Source organism: Microtus oregoni, unplaced genomic scaffold (genome assembly GCF_018167655.1).
Source record: "Microtus oregoni isolate MIOR12 unplaced genomic scaffold, Mior012 000000F_ref0000247, whole genome shotgun sequence".
NCBI classification, from domain to species: Eukaryota; Metazoa; Chordata; class Mammalia; order Rodentia; family Cricetidae; genus Microtus; species Microtus oregoni.
Window position 1 is genome coordinate 15167762 of NW_024543059.1, and position 17478 is coordinate 15185239.

The window sequence follows — 17478 nt, forward strand, 5'->3', positions numbered from 1 at the left end:
ACGTGCTTGTGTGTGTGCTTGTTAGTGTTGTGTGTGTCTGCTTGTTAGTGTGTGTGTGTGTGTGTTGCATGTGTGCAGCCAGGCGGAAGTGGGGGTGGGGGGCTGGGGGAAGGGAGGCCAGGGGATGTAACACAAGCTAGTTTGATCTGCGTAGAAAAGCTTCAGTTGAGAAATTGCCTTTCATCAGATTGGCCTCTGGGCAAGTCTGGGGAGCATTTTCTTAATGGCTGATGTGGAAAAGATCTGGCATACTGGGGGGGAGGGGGGTTACCCCTGGCCAAGGGTGTATATGAAAGCAATCCGAGCCAGCCAGTAAGCGGTGTTCTCCCATGGTTACAGGTTAAGCCCTGGCTTCCCCTAAAAGTGAGTTCTAATCCAAAAGTCAGATAACCCCGTTTCTGCCCAGAAATGGAGCTGGGTGTGGTAGTGCACACCTTTAATCCCAGTTTGGGAGGCAGAGGCAGATGGATCTGAGTTTGAATCCAGCCTGGCCTACATATTGAGTTCCAGGACAGCCAGGACTACATAGACTCTTACAAGGGTGGAGGGGGATAGCACACTAGGACTACATGGCTGGGGGTGCCTGAGCATCTTTCTCATACCCAGCGCTGACCCAGGCTTCCATTGAGACTGAAGCCCTACCTGGGTACCTGTGCTGAGCAGCAGGCCTCTGCTCGGGGTATTTATTTGGAAATTTTCTATTCAAATAGAGGCTGACGCCCGCCCGGGCTATGCTTAGGGAATCCAGAGAAGGGACAGGACTAGGATTCCCTCCTCCCCTGCGTCTGTGTCTGCGATTGCTGACACCTTAGCACCCTGGCGGGACTCTGAGCACCCTAGGTGCCACTGGGCCCAACTCCTTCAGTCCCTCCCACTCCATTTTGGGTTCCTTCTCCATGTTCACAGGACGTCGCAGGGCCCTTGGGAGTGTCTGGTGCACAGGCATGACCATTCTTTGCCGGCCTCCTCCTCCCTTCCGTTTCCCGTGCCTCTGCAGGCTGTAGCCCAGGGCATGCAGAGTAGGGAGCGGGGGGGGGGGGGGGGGGGGGGGGGGGGGGGGGGGCTGTAAACTCCAGCCCTCCCCTTCCCTGTAGTGGACCCGCCCCGGGGCCTGGGGCAACTGAAACCACGGAGGAGGAAGCTGGTAATCAGGAACTGGGCTGAGTGGATTCTGGGCCCGAGTTGGTCCGCTACTGCCTGCCCCCGGAACAGCTAGCTGCCCACAAGTTACCGCAAAGGTAACTTCACCTTTGCGGTCCAGAAGGTTAGATAGGGTATGGGCAAGGGGTGGCAAGGGGTGGCAATGGGTGAGAACTGGAAAGGGGCCAGGCAGATGCTCTGGGAGCCTGAAACCTGTTGGGGGTGGGCCTGGGAGCTTGGGAAGGGCAGGAGAGTCCAGTGGCGCCGAGCAGTCCAGCAAACTTGGCACTGTTGAGGACCCTGGTGCAGGATCCGGGACCATCCAGGAACCGTGTGGGTGACGGACCCTAGTAGGGATCTCCAGTCCGTTCCTGGAAAAGGAACCACTGGCTCTGGGACCTGGCCCGGCACACAGGAAAGAGCAAGTGCCGTCCCCAGCCCAGGTTGCTCTCTGTGCCTCTCGGTTTTTCTGCTGGATAGGACTCCACCCATGTCCTGCCCGGAGGGAGCCCTCTTTGACCTTACTAGCCTTTGGCCTCTTTTTCCTGCCCTTCCACCTCCAGCTGCTGCTTTGTCTCCACTGAATGACCTGGTCTCTGTCCCTAGGACACCAATATGGGCTTCTCTTCGGAGCTGTGCAGCCCCCAGGGCCACGGGGCAGTGCAACAGATGCAGGAAGCGGAGCTCCGCTTACTGGAGGGGATGAGGAAGTGGATGGCCCAGAGGGTCAAGAGTGACCGGGAATATGCAGGACTGCTCCACCACATGTCCCTGCAGGACAGCGGAGGTCAGAACTGGAGCAGTGGTCCTGACAGCCACGTCAGCCAGGTGAGCTTCCACTCACCCGGCTTCTCCCCAAACCCTTAGATGTGGGGCTGGAGAAATGTAGCACATCTAGGCTCGAGGGCCGTTGTCACGGTCTTCCTGCTTCCCCATCCCACCTTGTGCCCTAGTCCTGGGCAGAGATCACGAGCCAGACAGAGAACCTGAGCCGGGTGCTGCGGCAGCACGCGGAAGATCTGAACTCGGGGCCCTTGAGCAAGCTGAGTGTGCTGATCCGGGAGCGGCAGCACCTGAGAAAGACTTACAACGAGCAGTGGCAGCAGCTGCAGCAGGAGCTCACCAAGGTGGGTGTGCACCCCGAGGAGGACTCTCACAATCAGGAGTTGCACAAGAACGCCTGCGGAAGCGGAAGTCACTGGCCGCAGGCCTGGCTCCAGGATGGCTTGTCTGACCCTGCTGCTGCTGCTGCTGCTGCTGCTTCCTCTTTTTCTCCCCCAGCTCTGGCTAACCTGCTACAGGGCCTGTCGAGGCATCGGTCTGTGCATGAGCAGAGTGTTGAAGTCCAGAATGGGTGAGACTAGCCCTTGCCTCCGAGATCAGTGCAGCTCAGGGGTGAGGGACTTGGGGTGGCCAAGTCCGTCTTTGGCTCAGAGTGGCTCCTTCCAGGGACCCAGAGACAGAGGTCTGTCGAGGTCTCAATTCCAGCGGCTCTTCAACTATAGGCTGGGGTGTGTGCGGCTGCTTTGTCTCCCACGTTCACTGGTCAGCCTCCGAGTACCACACCCCTTTCAGCGCCACAGAGCTAGGTCTTCCCGTGGACCCACAGCGCCCCCTTGTGGCCCAACTTCCTTTCCTACCTGCATCCTAATTCAAGGGTCTGCCCGTTTGTGGGGTCCTAGCCACGCTCATTTAGGACTCTATGTTTCGGTTACAGAATGGAGTAATTTCTCCAGACTCTTTGGCCTACATGCCAGAAATATTTACTAGCTGGCCCTTTAAGACTGGCCAAGCCTATGAATTTAATCAGTAACAATGGGGTAACTGAGGTTTCAAGAAGCAAATGAAAGCTTGCGCGCTGTGTCCCGGCACCCAAGCCAGAGAATTTGGATAAGGACTCCAGTCTGTGGCCACCACCTAGTGTCCTGTTACCAAGAACATGCCGTGCAGGACCCTATGCAAATTAAAAATGTGGGAAGTTAGCCGGTGGCGGGCAGCGGGTGGTGGTGGCACGCTTGCCTTTAATCCCAGCACTCGGGAGGCAGAGGCAGGCCGATCTCTGTGAATTTGAGGCCGGCCTTGTTTATGAAGTGAGTTCTAGGACATCCAGAGCTGTCTCAAAAAAAAAAAAATGTTGGAAATTAAAGAGTTGCACACGCCAGGTCTGTAATCTTGCATTCAGGCAACAGAAGCAAGAAGATTGCAGGTTATTCTGGGCTATAGAGCAGGACCCTGTCTAAAAGGGGGGGAAAAAAAGAGCAAAAGAAAACTAAGGGCCACTGAGAAGGCTCAGTATGCAAAGGCACTTGCTGCCAAGCCTGCCAGCCTGAGTTTGATCCCTGGAATAAGGAGAGAACCAATGCTTGCAAGTTATCCTCTGATTTTATGTGTGCTAAATCATATGCACACCTTCACACACACACACACACACACGCACACGCACAAAGAGCTGGAGAGATGGCTGCGTGGTTAGGAGTGCTTACTGCTCTCTCTCAGAGGATCAGAGTTCAGATCCCAGCACCTACATCAAACAAAGTTCACAACCGCCTATAACTTTAGTCCCAGGATATAATAGCCCCCTCTGGCTTTGGAAGGACATGCCTTCCTGCGCACACACACATAAATAAAATGAGACAAACCTTTGAGATGATAATAATTCAACATGAAATCGAGTGTAGTGATTCATGTCTGTAATCAGAGATAGGATTGCTACAAGTTTCAGGCCAGCCTGGGCTACAGAGTGAGTTCTAGGTAAACCTAGACTAGAGTGAGACCCTGCCTCAAGAAAAAAATGGGGAAAAAGAAAAGAATTTCTTTTTTTATTATTATTATGTAGTGTTCTGCCCTGCATGTATGCCTGAGGGCCAGAAGAGGGCGCCAGACCCCATTACAGATGGTTGTGAGCCACCATGTGGTTGCTGGGAATTGAACTCAGGACCTCTGAGCTGCCTCTCCAGCCCAAGAAAAAAATTTCAATGTGATAACAACAGGAGAGGAAGCTGAGCCTAAGGGGCTTTTGAGGGTGGAGTCATAGGAATATTTTTACCTGAGGCCAACTCTACCTGCCACCAGGTAGTCGGGTCCTGCCCCAAATTTCTTCCTGGCCCCTTCAGCAGACCATCTATAACTCAGCTCCTCTGACCTCAGCAGCCAGCTTCCCCAGAAGTCTCCAGACTCTTCTAGAAGTATAAGTTAGGCTAACCTGACACCCTGGATAGCACAACCTTTCTAAGGCTCTACCTCAGCTAGGACTCCCAAGGCTTGAGGCTCGGCCTCCCCCCCCTCTGACCTCCCTTTTCTTCCAGACCCACAGTCAGGACATTGAAAAGCTAAAGAGTCAGTACCGGACCCTGGTTCGCGATAGTGCCCAGGCCAGGCGCAAGTACCAGGAAGCCAGCAAAGGTTTGGGGGCTTTCCTTCCCGACAGGAACAAAAACTCAGCCCAGTAGACTTGTCTGCGGGTGCCCAGGTCGGGGGTTGCTGCTTGGGCCTCTGGAATACCAGCCCCCAGAGCGTGTGTGTGTGTGTGTGTGTGTGTGTGTGTGTGTCTATGTGTGATACCCCTCCCACACACACACCTCTTACCTCCCACCCGCCAGACAAGGATCGAGACAAGGCCAAAGACAAGTATGTGCGCAGCCTGTGGAAGCTCTTTGCACACCACAACCGCTACGTGCTGGGCGTGAGGGCCGCACAGCTGCACCACCAGCATTACCACCAGTTCATGCTGCCTGGCTTGCTGCAGTCGCTGCAGGACCTGCACGAGGAGATGGCGGCCATCCTGTAAGCCCACAGCCCCATTCCATTATAACCAGTGGTAAAACGTAAGACCGGAACTGGAGCCGGTGGGCTAGGTACCAGGCCTGGGAGACACAGACTTGGGGTCAACAGCACATTAATGTCTTTTTTAAAAAAAGATTTATTTATTTATTATGCATACAACATTCTGCCTCCATGTATGTCCGCACACCAGAAGAGAGCGCCAAGTCTCATTACAGGTGGTTGTGAGCCACCACGTGGTTGCTGGGAATTGAACTCAGGACCTTGAGAAGAGCAGCCAGTGCTCTTAACCTCTGAGCCATCTCTCCACCCCCCCCCCCCACATTAATTCCTTATATATTTATTGGGGACCTAGCTCCTGAGTACTTCCTGTGTACCAGGAACTGCCCTATTGTGCCTGTAAATCTTACCAGGAAGCAGAAGGCCAAGGAGGGCCTTAAATAATTTGCCTAAGGTCATTCACTTGCAAATGAGCAGAGTTGAAAGTGGCGGGGTGGAGGTGGGGCGCGTCGTCCAAGCTAGAATTGCTCCTGAATCACACCAGTGTCCGAGGCTGAGTGGCCCTCCTTGCCCAGCCCGAAGCCCTCTAACTCAGTGGTTCTCTGGGGTGGGGGGGTACAGGAAGGACATCCTGCAGGAATACCTGGAGATCAGCAGTCTGGTGCAGGACGATGTGGCGACCATTCACCGGGAGTTGGCGGCAGCTGCTGCCCGCATCCAGCCCGAGTTGGAGTACCTAGGCTTCCTCCGGCAGTACGGGTAAGCCAGCCCTTATCCTTGGCTCCCAGACCTCTGACCTAGTCACTGAAGGACCTTGTTCCACCCACAGATCCACCCCCGATGTGCCACCTTGTGTCACTTTCGATGAGTCGCTTCTTGAAGAGGGTGAACAGCTGGAACCTGGGGAGCTGCAGTTGAATGAGCTGACCTTGGAAAGCGTGCAGCACACGTGCGTGGTAGTGCGTGGTAGTCTGTCTGGTAGACGTGTGTGTGTGTGTGTCTGTGTGTGTGTGTGTGTGTGTGTGTGTGTGTGTGCAGGGAACCCTTAGCTAGGTGGCCAGGCTAGGTTGGCTTTGTTAGGGTGCGTGTGGCAGGGTAGGGGGATGGGGGGGGATATAGCTTTCACCATCCTGTCCTTGGTGCAGGCTGACCACTGTGACAGATGAGCTGGCCGCGGCCACCAAAGAGGTGCTTAGCCGGCAGGAGATGGTCAGTCAGCTGCAGAGCGAGCTGAGGAATGAGGAACAGAGCACCCACCCCCGGGAGCGGTGAGCAGGCCCCACCTGTGGCAGCCTCCTGGCTCCCCTCCACTATGCGTGCACACTTCAGACTGAGCTTCTCTCTGCTCTCCTCTTGCCCTGCTCCTACCTGCAGGGTGCAGCTTCTGGGCAAGAGGCAGGTGCTGCAGGAGGCGATGCAGGGGTTACAGGTAGCGCTATGCAGTCAAGACAAGCTTCAGGCCCAGCAGGAGCTGCTGCAGAACAAGATGGAGCAACTAGGCACTGGCGAGCCCCCGGCTGTGCCGCTCCTTCAAGATGACCGGCATTCCACCTCCTCCGCGGTGAGATGCCCGGCCACCAACCGCCATGCACCTCCTCCCTCGCCAGCCTACCTGCAGGGGCTGTGCTCCTCATGTTTGCCCTCCCCCTCCCTAAGCCTGACCACCCGCTGACGTCTGTCCCTGGCCTCAGGAGCAGGAGCGAGAGGGGGGAAGGACACCCACACTGGAGATCCTTAAAAGCCACTTCTCTGGAATCTTCCGCCCCAAGTTCTCTGTGAGTAGTGCTAAGGCTGGGCCTCTACCTCTGCCCATCTAGCTGGGCCAGGCCAGGGGTCTCAGACATCCTCCTCCATGCCCTAGATAGAAGGACCTGCCTAGACTTCTTTCACTGGGCAGGGGGTGGGGTGAGGGTGGGGGAGCATCCTTTTCTTCCTTGGGGTTCCAGGCTTCAGATACCTCCAAGCCCCGACAGCCCCCTTGGCCTCTCATCGTCACCCCTGAATGTTGTTGCAGGGCCCTGCAGCCTTGGCTTCTCCATTGCTCTGTCTGCTCTGGGAGTGATGGGGAGGCCTGTGGTTCAGAGGAGAAAAGTACTAACTTGGGTGCGATCTGATAGCCTGGGCTTCCCATCCAAGCTGTGCTCAGAGTGAGCGTGAACCAGGCCTCTCTAGTATCATGGGAATAGCCGTAGGAACGAGAGCAGTGTAGGAGACAGAGGGACCCCGCACTAGCCCAGTGTGCTCCTGCTATGAGCCAGCCCAGTGACTCCTCTGCATGTTCCCTTCAGATCCCTCCGCCGCTACAGCTTGTTCCCGAGGTGCAGAAGCCCCTCCATGAGCAGCTGTGGTACCATGGGGCCCTCCCTCGGGCGGAGGTGGTTGAGCTGCTCACACACTCGGGGGACTTCCTGGTTCGGGAAAGCCAGGGCAAGCAGGAGTACGTGCTGTCCGTGCTGTGGGACGGCCAGCCCCGGCACTTCATCATCCAGTCCTCCGACGTGAGTGGTGCTGGGACCCTGAGCCTTCTGGACCCCACTCCTTCCTTCTCCTTTCCCTCTCCAGGGAAACGGCCTAGATGACTTTGAGAGAGTAAGGAGTAGCTGGCATCTTAGGTGCCTCTTCTCTCAGCTGGAGGGGGCCCCAGAGAAGGAAGATAGCGGGGTGCCACGTACCACACTCCACTGCCTCTACTTTGTGTCCTAGAGAGCCCCTGTCTTTCTCATGCTTTTCCTGTCCTCTCTCAGGGCTCAGGGCTCCTCCCCAAAGGAAGCTGCTGACCTCATGTCTCCCCCACACCCCTAACCCCTGCCTCACAGAACCTGTACCGGCTGGAAGGGGACGGCTTTCCCAGCATCCCTTTGCTCATCGACCACCTGCTGTCCTCCCAGCAGCCCCTGACCAAGAGGAGCGGTGTTGTCCTGTACAGGGCCGTGCCCAAGGTGAGCCTGTGGCTGGCCTGGCCTGTGTTGGGCTTGGGCTTCACTGGTCAGCCTCCTCCCTCGGTCTCCACTGAGAGGGTGAAGGGAGCGTTACCCCACAGGGTGGCCAGCCTCAGTGTGGGATGCCTTCCCGCTCATATATATCAGCCTGATCCCCGAATTATCTGAGTGTGTCCTGATGCGACCAACCCTATCAGCCAGTGTGACACACTGAAGCTCCAAGACAGACATAGTGTCTGCAGGAGAGCTATTCAGCCTGGCACAGGGCCCAGCACCTCTTCTGTTTGCTGGCTTCTGACGCCCCAGCCTCTCTCCTCAGGACAAGTGGGTGCTGAAGCATGAGGACCTGGTGTTAGGCGAGCAGATTGGAAGGGTAGGTCAGCCCCACCACCCTGGGATCCTCCAGCCATCTGGGGGCCACCTGTTACCTCCTCATCAGCTTCCTCCAGGCCCTTTACCAAGTTCCACCTTGAGTTTTACTTCCAGAGTCCTAGAGGGTCTCCCTGACTCAGTGTGACTCCAGCCTGTACCCTGGTTCCTTCGTCAGAAAATAGCAAACGACTCCTAGGCCCCCCCAGAAGCCTGCACCCAGCTCTTGCCCCCTCAAGGGCTTCTTACCAAGCTCCTCTGTGAAAGTAAAATGCCTGTCACTTTTCAATCAGAATGCTTTTCCAACCCAAAGAAAAGTGATTTCTGGGTTTCCCACGTCACTTCTCAGGGAAGGTGGCACAGGTTAACTTTTGGGTCCCTGCTGGGGGTGCATTTCCTAGAGAGCCACGGTGACAGTTAGCACGAACAGTGGGGACAAGGTGGGCTGCCCCCCTTGAGAAAGGTCAGCAGTACCAGGAAGCTGTGTGAGCCCGGGACTGTTTCAGGGGAATTTCGGAGATGTGTTTAGTGGCCGCCTCCGAGCAGACAACACCCCAGTGGCTGTGAAGTCCTGTCGAGAAACACTCCCACCCGACCTCAAGGCCAAGTTTCTTCAAGAAGCGAGGTGGGTGATAGAATAAGCATGACCTTGTATGTTCCTTGTATGAAAGGGTCCCTTATATGTTCCTTGTATGAAAGGGTCCCTTATATGTTCCTTGTATGGAAGAAGGGTCCCTTGTATGTTCCTTGTATGGAAGTGTCCCTTGTATGTTCCTTGTATGGAAGGGTCCCTCTGTGCATGGCCTGGCATTCAATCCTCTGAGTCCAAGTAGCACCCATAATACAAAGAGGTACTGAGCAGGACCCCACCTGCGATCACCTGTCCAGGATTGCTGGCATTTAAGGCTTTTCTTTAGGGGGTGGGGGGGGTGAGGGGAGAAGCAGAAGCTGTGGGCACATGTGACCTAAGCACCTGTGCCCCACAGGATCCTGAAACAGTACAGCCACCCCAACATTGTGCGTCTCATCGGGGTCTGCACACAGAAACAGCCCATCTACATTGTCATGGAGCTGGTGCAAGGTGAGCGGAGGAGGTGCTGGTCTCCAGGGGGACTGCTCAGCTTGCTGGGGTTGGGGGGCTTCCACCAGGCTCAAGGCTGCCCTCACCTCCAGGGGGCGACTTTCTCACCTTCCTGCGGACAGAGGGACCCCGCCTGCGGGTGAAGACGCTGCTGCAGATGGTCGGGGATGCAGCGGCAGGCATGGAGTACTTGGAGAGCAAGTGCTGCATCCACCGGTGAGTGGACTGCAGGCCCCGGCAGGCCCCCTCATGGTGGCCGCCTGGCATCAGCCTTTCAGGCTGAACTGGTCTCGAGTGCCCTGTGTTGGAGAGTTTACACTATGTCAGTATGCGTGCCGGTGCACACGCGTGTATGTGTGTACAGGCCAGAGATGGGTGTTAGGTGTCTTCATCTTTTACCCCTTTATTTTTGGAGACAGGGTGAGACAGTGAGACAGGGTGTCTCACTGACCCCAGAACTCATGGATTTGGTGACACTGGCTAGCTGTCAGCTCTAGGGATCCACTTCTTCCTCATCCCCCAGTGCTGGGATAACAGACAAGCATTGCCAGCTTTCTCTATGAGAGCCCGGGATCTGAACTCAGGTCTTCATGATTGATTGCACAACAGGCAGGCACTTTAGTGTACCACCTCCTAAGCCCCAGGGAACAGCTATTGTTCATTGTCTAGAGCGTTTGACTCAGCTGGGCAGACAGCACTGCCTGGAGGAGACCAACTTCTGCCCTGCCTCACCCAGGGATCTGGCTGCTCGGAACTGCCTAGTGACCGAGAAGAATGTACTGAAGATCAGTGACTTCGGAATGTCCCGAGAAGAAGCCGATGGGATCTATGCAGCCTCAGGGGGCCTCAGACAAGTCCCTATTAAGTGGACTGCGCCCGAAGCCCTTAACTATGGTACCTGATTCTCACCCACCCTGGGCTGCAAGGCTGACGGCCGGGCATGGTGGACTCTGGGTCCCTGAATGCAGACTATCTCCCCATGTGGCCTCGTCTCTTTTGCAGGCCGCTACTCCTCAGAGAGCGATGTCTGGAGCTTCGGCATTTTGCTGTGGGAGACCTTCAGCCTGGGGGCCTCACCCTATCCCAACCTCACCAATCAGCAGACGCGGGAGTTTGTGGAAAAGGGTGAGGCCACAGATGCAGGACGGTGCCTCAGGGCTCCTAGCTGAGATGCTGCAGCTGAATGCTTCCTTCTCAGAACCTCCTACTGGGGCAGAATAAGAACAGGCTGTAGCTACCACGGGTGGCAAGCCTATTTATGCATGGTGGGTTAGGGGTTAGAACCTAGGCCTCTGTCTTGGGGTTCTTTTTTTTTTTTTTTTTTTTTTGGTTTTTCGAGACAGGGTTTCTCTGTGGCTTTGGAGCCTGTCCTGGAACTAGCTCTGTAGACCAGGCTGGTCTCGAACTCACAGAGATCCGCCTGCCTCTGCCTCCCGAGTGCTGGGATTAAAGGCGTGCGCCACCACCGCCCGGCGGGGTTCTTAGTAGACCAGATTGGCTCCTTAAGGGCGGTGAGTCTGAAGCCATCTGGTCCCTTCTCACACTGGCTCCATTGTGCCTGTCCTCTCAGGGGGTCGTCTGCCTTGCCCGGAGCTGTGCCCTGATGCAGTCTTCAGACTCATGGAACAGTGCTGGGCCTATGAGCCTGGGCAGAGGCCTAGCTTCAGCAGCATCGTGCAGGAGCTGCAGAGCATCCGCAAGCGGCATCGGTGAGGCCTAGGGGCCCCTTGCTGAAGCCAGTGGCCTGTCCAGAAAAGAGCATACCTCCTCAGCAGCGCTCAGTCTCTGTTGGACAGCTCCAAGACCTGGGTTCCAACCGCCAGCAAGAGGGCTGCTGCAGAGTGCCGCCCCAGGGAGGCGCTCTGTCCCAATTCCTGCCCAGCTTCCTCTCAGGCAGAGAAAAATAAAACCAGTTGTGCCCATCAGGTAATCTTGGCATGTGTGCTCCTCTGGAGGCCAGGGGCCAGTTCTAGGAGAAGATAAGCAGGGTCCTTATGGGACTGGGAAAAGAGGAAGGGCAGAGAGCCCACTTGGCTGGCAAAATTTGGTGCTAGGAAGGAGCGCAGGGTGGTATACAAGCTTTGACCAGATGGTGGCGCTGTTCCTTAGAAAAGGCTCACAGCTTTCTCAAAGCTGCCCAGATGCTGATTGTAAAGACATGGTTTTCTGGGAGCCTTTTTTGGTTTGGTTTGGTTGTTTTGTTTTGTTTTGTTTTGAGAGAGGGTTTCTCTGCAGCTTTGGAGCCTGTCCTGGAACTCGCTCTGTAGACCAGGCTAGAATTGAACTCACAGAGATCCACCTGCCTCTGCCTCCTGAGTTCTGGGATTAAAGATGTGCACCACCACCACCTGGAACTTTCTGGAATCCTATGGAGATAAAAAGCAGGTTGATGTACAGGTGGCCACAGAGGTGTGAAAATCAAGGGATTATAAGTATCAGAGAGTAGCTGACGCCGTGGAAGTGAAGAATGATTGCAGAAAATTCAGGAGGAGATGAACAGTTAAAAATCAGAAAACAGGTGAAATAAGGCTTCCCCACAAAGAAGAAATGCTTTCCTAAGAGCTCAGCTCTCAAAATGGGTGCCTGAGCAAAGTCGAGGTCCCCCAAGTCCTCTTGAGCATGTTCCCGAGAGGAATGACTGAGAGGGGGCCCACCCTGAGTGAAGGGACCACCATCCTGTGGACCAGGTCTCCAGACACTAAACGGGACAAGGAAAAAGTCAAGCTGGGTATAGTGGCTCCTGTCTGTAATCCCAGCACTTGGCAGGAGGGTCAGGAATTCATCTACATAAAACTCTGTCTCAACAACAAAAGCAAACAAGAAAGAAAGAAAGAAAGAAAGAAAGAAAGAAAGAAAGAAAGAGCGAGCCGAGCCAGGCGGTGGTGGCACACGCCTTTAATCCCAGGACTTGAGAGGCAGAAGCAGGCTGATCTTTGTGAGTTCAAGGCCAGCCTGGTCTACCAGAGCTAATTCCAGGATAGGCACCAAAACTACATAGAGAAACCCTGTCTCAAAAAAAAAAAAAAAAAAAAAAAAAAACCAAAGGAAAAAAGAAAGAAAGAAAGAAGTCGAGCCACTGGCATTGGGTTCTTATTTCTGCACCCCAGTCCACCATGCCATATACCGCACAGCTCTGCTATGTCTTCCTCACCACAGTGAACTCTCGGAAGTTATGAAAAGGAATATGCCTATTTATTTGTTTGCTTATTTTCCTGTCATGGCTACAAAATCAATAAACCTAGTTACTACAGATCCCACCCAAGATACTATATTGGTCATCGCCCAACCAGAAAAATCACAACGGCAAATGCCCTAGATGCCATGGCCTTAAACATGACCATGGCTACAAAAATTAAAACTGACAGGACCCAGTTACTTAGGCATCAAGTGGGTGGGTGCCCAGAGAACAAGTCCTGCACCTGTCTGAGGAGGTCGACTGGCCTCAAACTTCCAGCAAGCTTGGAATGGTGGCACACACATCTGTCATCGTCCCTGGGGAGGTGGAGACAAAGGCACCAGTTCATCTTCAGCTCCGTCCCCACTGTCATCGACACTCGACAGATTCCGTCCTATCTACACCAGCTCTTCCTTCTGAATAGCCAAGCCTTGTCTCTGGTTGTCAAGGCCCGCCTGCAGCCTACCCCCGAGGACTTGCCTTTCTTTTTTGTAATTGATTTATTTATATCTTATGTTCATTGGTATTTTGCCTGTTTGCATATCTGTGTAGGTGTTGGGACCCCTGAAACTGAAGGCATAGACAGTTGTGAACTGCCATTCAATGTGGGTACTGGGAATTGAACCCTGGTCCTCTGGAAGAGCAATCAGTGTGCCATCTCCCTGATTTGCATTTCTTTCTTTCAAAGATTTTATTTGTTTGTTTATTTGTTTATTTATTTATCCTTAGCCCCCCAGGATTTGCATTTCTTTTTTTAAAGATTTTATTTATTTACTTATTTATTTATTATGCAATGTTCTGCCTGCATGTATGCCTGCAGGCCAGAAGAGGGCGCCAGATCTCATTACAGATGGTTGTGAGCCACCACATGGTTTCTGGTAATTGAACTCAGGACCTTTGGGAGAGCGGGCAGTGCTCTTAACCGCTGAGCCATCTCTCCAGCCCAGAACTTGCATTTCTTAGGGCTGTTACTGCCTATCTCTTGTAAAAATCTGTCAAATGTTAGACCCCAGCTGCAGAGACTGCAACCCTCCTTTTCCTACCCACCAGGTCAGAGGCTCTTTCCCCGTAAACTGACAGGCAAGTTGACTTTACCCACCTGCCCACAGTCAGACAAGTTAGGTGCCTCCTGGTCTTAGTGGACACATCCTCACCACAGCATAAGGATTCAGACCGTCTCTGACCTTCTCTGGAAGACTGTAAATGGAGACCGCTCTTTGGTTTTTCAGCCGCCCAGAGCCGAATAATCACACAGAAACTATATTAATTTTAACCCTGTTTGGCCAATGCCTCAGCTTATTTCTAGCTAGCTCTTACATCTTAAATCAACTTATTTCTATTATTTTATATTTTACCACGAGGCTTGTGGTTTGTTACCTCTTGCTTCCTGGGCAGCTGCAAGGCATCTCCTTGACTCCACCTATTCTCTCTAGATATCTCTTCTGCCCTGTTACAGGCTGAAGCAGCTTCTTTATTAAGCAATGGTAATAAGATATATTCATAGCATACAAAGGGGAATCCCACGTCAGCCCTCATGCCTCACTGATCACCTACCCACTCCCTTTCTGTCACCTTCCCTCACTCCCTTCCTTCCTCCCTCCCTCCCTGCTATAAAACCTTATTGATCAGTGCCTACCCCAACCTCTGTCCCATCCCCAAATAACATCAGGGATCAAGTCCCTCTCTCTCCTCCAGACCAACATCTCTCACTCCTTTTCCCTAAATGGCAGGGCCCCTTCAAGGTAATTCTTGTAACCTCCACAACTGCTAAACTTAGGGCCACCTTCATTGGATTCATCTCTCCCATCACAAGCCGCTTACAGCTGCAAAACTGCTTGTTTGTGGCTTAGCGCCCCCTCTCAGTTGACGCGAGACCATCACATCCCACTGCCTGGTTCCTCTTTATTGTTCCGTGGATTTAGGAACTGCCACAAGGCTGAGCTCATATTTCGGCTGTAAGCAATCAGTTGCCCGGATCTATTTAGACTGTTGTCCCTTAGCTGGCTGGCTGAGTCTGTAAGTGTGCCAAGAGCGGCAGTAGCAAGCCTTGGGTCCCATTTAGTCATTCCAGTCTGCTTAGGGGTTGCTTGACCACTTGAGAGAAAGGAACCTCTTGGAGGGCAGGACTGTACTATTCTGAAGTGTGTGTGTTTGTGTGTCCGAGCAGGGTCTCACCTATCCCAGACTGGCTTCTTAACTCTCTGTATACTTGAGGGTGAATTTGATCTTCTGGTGCTCTTACCTCTGACTCTCAAGTGCTGGGATTACAGGCTCGTGCCTGTTTTTTTTTTTTTTTTTTTTTTTTTCGAGACAGGGTTTCTCTGTGGTTTTGGAGCCTGTCCTGGAACTAGCTCTTGTAGACCAGGCTGGTCTCGAACTCAGAGATCCTCCTGCCTCTGCCTCCCGAGTGCTGGGATTAAAGGCGTGCGCCACCACTGCCCGGCTATCGTGCCTGGTTTATATAGTGCAGGGGATGGAACCCAGGGCTTCGTGCATGCTGGGCAAGCACTCCTCTGATCAACTCTACCGACTTGTATTTCTGCAGGTCTTTGTCAAGACCCATCAAGATGTACACTCAAGATTTGTAAATTTGGCCGGGTGGTGACAGCACATGACTTTAATCCCAGAACTTGGATCTCTATGTGTTTGAGGTTAGCCTGGTCTACAGAGCGAGTTCCAGGATAGCCGGGGCTACACAGAGAAACCCTGGCTAGAAAAACAAAACAACAAGAACAAAAATAGATTTGTAAATTATACAAGAATTTACAAAAAGAAGAAAAAGAAGGGTCACTAAGAGAGAAACTGGAGCCTTTGGAAATAACGTTTCTCCCCAAAATGAAAAATTCAGTAGAAAGACTAGGAAATAAACCTCTGTGAACACAGGGCAAGCACAAACAGCTACGGAGAATTACATGCTGGTGGAGACCTACATCTTAGCATCGGCCACTCCCACTGGTACACATCCCTAGAAAAATGTCCCTGAAGATGATACAAAAAAAAAAAAATGGGAGTTAAACAATGAGATTGCATTTTCTATCTAGTTAGTCAACTAAAAGTTGCTGCAGTGATATTTAACTGCTGCTTTTCAACAGGTGAGCAGTTTCTCCAGAAACTTTTGGAAAAGCCGAGCATCGTCCATCATATCATTATCATTTGCCCAGGAAAACTCACGGCTGCAAATCCGTCCAAAGATAATGTCTCAGGCTGGTTGAGCTGCTGTAACTAAATACCATAAATTAGGTAGCATATAAATAACAATTGACTTACAAGCCTGAAGAGTGTGAGACACGAGTAGATTGGGGTGCGCATTTGTATGTGTGTGTGTGCGCGTGTGTGTGTGAACAGAGGGTACTTTTTGGTATATAGATGGATTCTTCTATGTCCTCACATAGCAGAAGGGACAAAGCATCCTTCCTCCTGGGATGCTTTAAACGTTTACTAACCCCCCCCCCCGTGTGTGTGTGTGTGTGTGTGTGTGTGTGTGTGTGTGTGTATGCTCGTGCACTATGGTACAAGTGGGAGATCGGAGGACAGCTTGCAGGAGTCGGTTCTTTCCTTCCACTGTGTGGATTCTGGAGATCAAACTCAGGTCATCGGGTTCGGTGGCAAGCATCTTTACCCACTGAGCCATCTCACTGGCTTCCGGGTTCCTTTTATTTCAATAGGACAGGGTCTGGCTATACAGCCCTAGTTGGCCTGGCACTCTCCACGATCTGCCTGCCTCTACTTCTTGACTGCTGAGGTGCCAGGTTCTGGGGTGCTTTTACAAGGAAGTGATAATCTGCTTTTTTAAAATTAATTTATTTTTATTGTATGTACATTGGTGTTTTGTCCGCATGTATGCCTGTGGCCTGTGTGAGGGTGGCAGATCCCCTGAAGGTAGAGGGTGCTGAAATTGAACTCAGCCTCTTTTTTTTTTTTTTTTTTTTTTTTTGGTTTTTGAGACAGGGTTTCTCTGTAGCTTTGGAGCCTGTCCTGGAACTAGCTCTTATAGACCAGGCTGGCCTTGAACTCATAGAGATCCACCTGCCTCTGCCTCCCGAGTGCTGGGATTAAAGGTGTGCGTCACCACCACCCAGTTTGAACTCAATCTCTTGAAGAGCAACCAATGCTCTTAACCTCTAAACCATCTCTCCAGTCCCGATAATCTGCTTTCTAAGGGCTCGGCATTCATTAGCTGATCTTAATCTCACCAAAGCCCCACTTCCTGATGTGGTCAAATAGGGGGAGAGAGTTCCCTGATGTGAATCTGGGATCAGGCACAGGATATTCTAATGTTTTATTACTGTGTGTGGGACCTAGGCTACTGTCCGGTGGCTGGGATCTTCTTGCCACAACCCCCCACTAGCCCAGTTTCAGTCACTAGCCCAGTCAGGCAGTAATTTTTAGTAATCTTTCTTTTGAAACAGGGTCTCAATGTGTAGCCCAGGATAGCTTCCAACGTGTGGCGATCCTCCTGTCTCACAGATGAAAGGTGTTTTGTTTTGTTTTGTTTTGTTTTATTTTTGTCTTTAAAGTTATGGCTATCCTGGAACTCACTATGTATACCAGGCTGGCCTCGAACTCTGAGATTCGCCTCCCTTTGCCTTCCAGGTGCAGGGACGAGGCGTGATCTCCTTCGTCTGGCCAAACAGTAATCTTAAAAACAGAAAAATATGAAATCCGTGACGATGTTCATTGCAGTATAATGTCTTACGCCGCAAATCTGAAACCTGGACGCCCAATAAAGGAATAACCTTTAACAGTATGGTATGCCTTTCGCCTTCCGTGGCAGGAAATTCAGAGCCACCGGGAACTCACAGTGCCCAGACGGAGGCGGCATCCCTTTGCCTAAGAAACATCACTATGGAGCCAGGCAAGGGAGGCCACCACGCACCGCACGCGCTGTTCTGCCCTTTCTGTTAGTGCCTGATTCTTGACTCTCGGAAGATCGTAAAGAAGTCTCGCGGCTCTGCCGGGGTTCCGCAGCGCGCGCCCTGCCCTTTCCACGGCTG

General features: G+C 52.7%; 1 protein-coding gene across 4 annotated transcripts; it reads left to right on the forward strand.

Moving 5' to 3' along the window:
- Nucleotides 1-1178: 1178 nt before the first annotated feature.
- On the forward strand, nucleotides 1179-11222 carry Fes (FES proto-oncogene, tyrosine kinase). Of its 4 annotated transcripts, none has more exons than XM_041653320.1 (19): nucleotides 1179-1264; nucleotides 1704-1968; nucleotides 2094-2267; nucleotides 4446-4542; nucleotides 4740-4923; nucleotides 5542-5679; nucleotides 5750-5869; nucleotides 6066-6188; nucleotides 6295-6481; nucleotides 6612-6695; nucleotides 7209-7418; nucleotides 7737-7859; nucleotides 8179-8232; nucleotides 8735-8853; nucleotides 9215-9309; nucleotides 9402-9525; nucleotides 10046-10203; nucleotides 10312-10434; nucleotides 10880-11222. In XM_041653320.1, exons 2-19 carry the CDS (start codon nucleotides 1756-1758, stop codon nucleotides 11020-11022), a joined length of 2469 nt encoding a protein of 822 aa, XP_041509254.1. In that variant the 5' UTR covers nucleotides 1179-1264; nucleotides 1704-1755; the 3' UTR covers nucleotides 11023-11222. The 4 variants fall into 4 exon arrangements, with proteins under 4 accessions (XP_041509254.1, XP_041509247.1, XP_041509264.1 ...); XM_041653313.1 differs by having other exon boundaries at nucleotides 1210-1264; nucleotides 1747-1968; XM_041653330.1 differs by having other exon boundaries at nucleotides 1210-1264; nucleotides 1747-1968; nucleotides 9432-9525.
- The last annotated feature ends 6256 nt before the right edge of the window (nucleotides 11223-17478 follow it).

Bases quoted from the DNA above. Each gene is read 5' to 3' on its own strand.
- Fes (XM_041653320.1), top strand. From the start codon at position 1,756: ATGGGCTTCTCTTCGGAGCTGTGCAGCCCCCAGGGCCACGGGGCAGTG. The intron at 1,969-2,093 runs GTGAGCTTCCAC...CTTGTGCCCTAG, and splicing joins CTGACAGCCACGTCAGCCAG to TCCTGGGCAGAGATCACGAG. The intron at 9,310-9,401 runs GTGAGCGGAGGA...CCTCACCTCCAG, and splicing joins TGTCATGGAGCTGGTGCAAG to GGGGCGACTTTCTCACCTTC.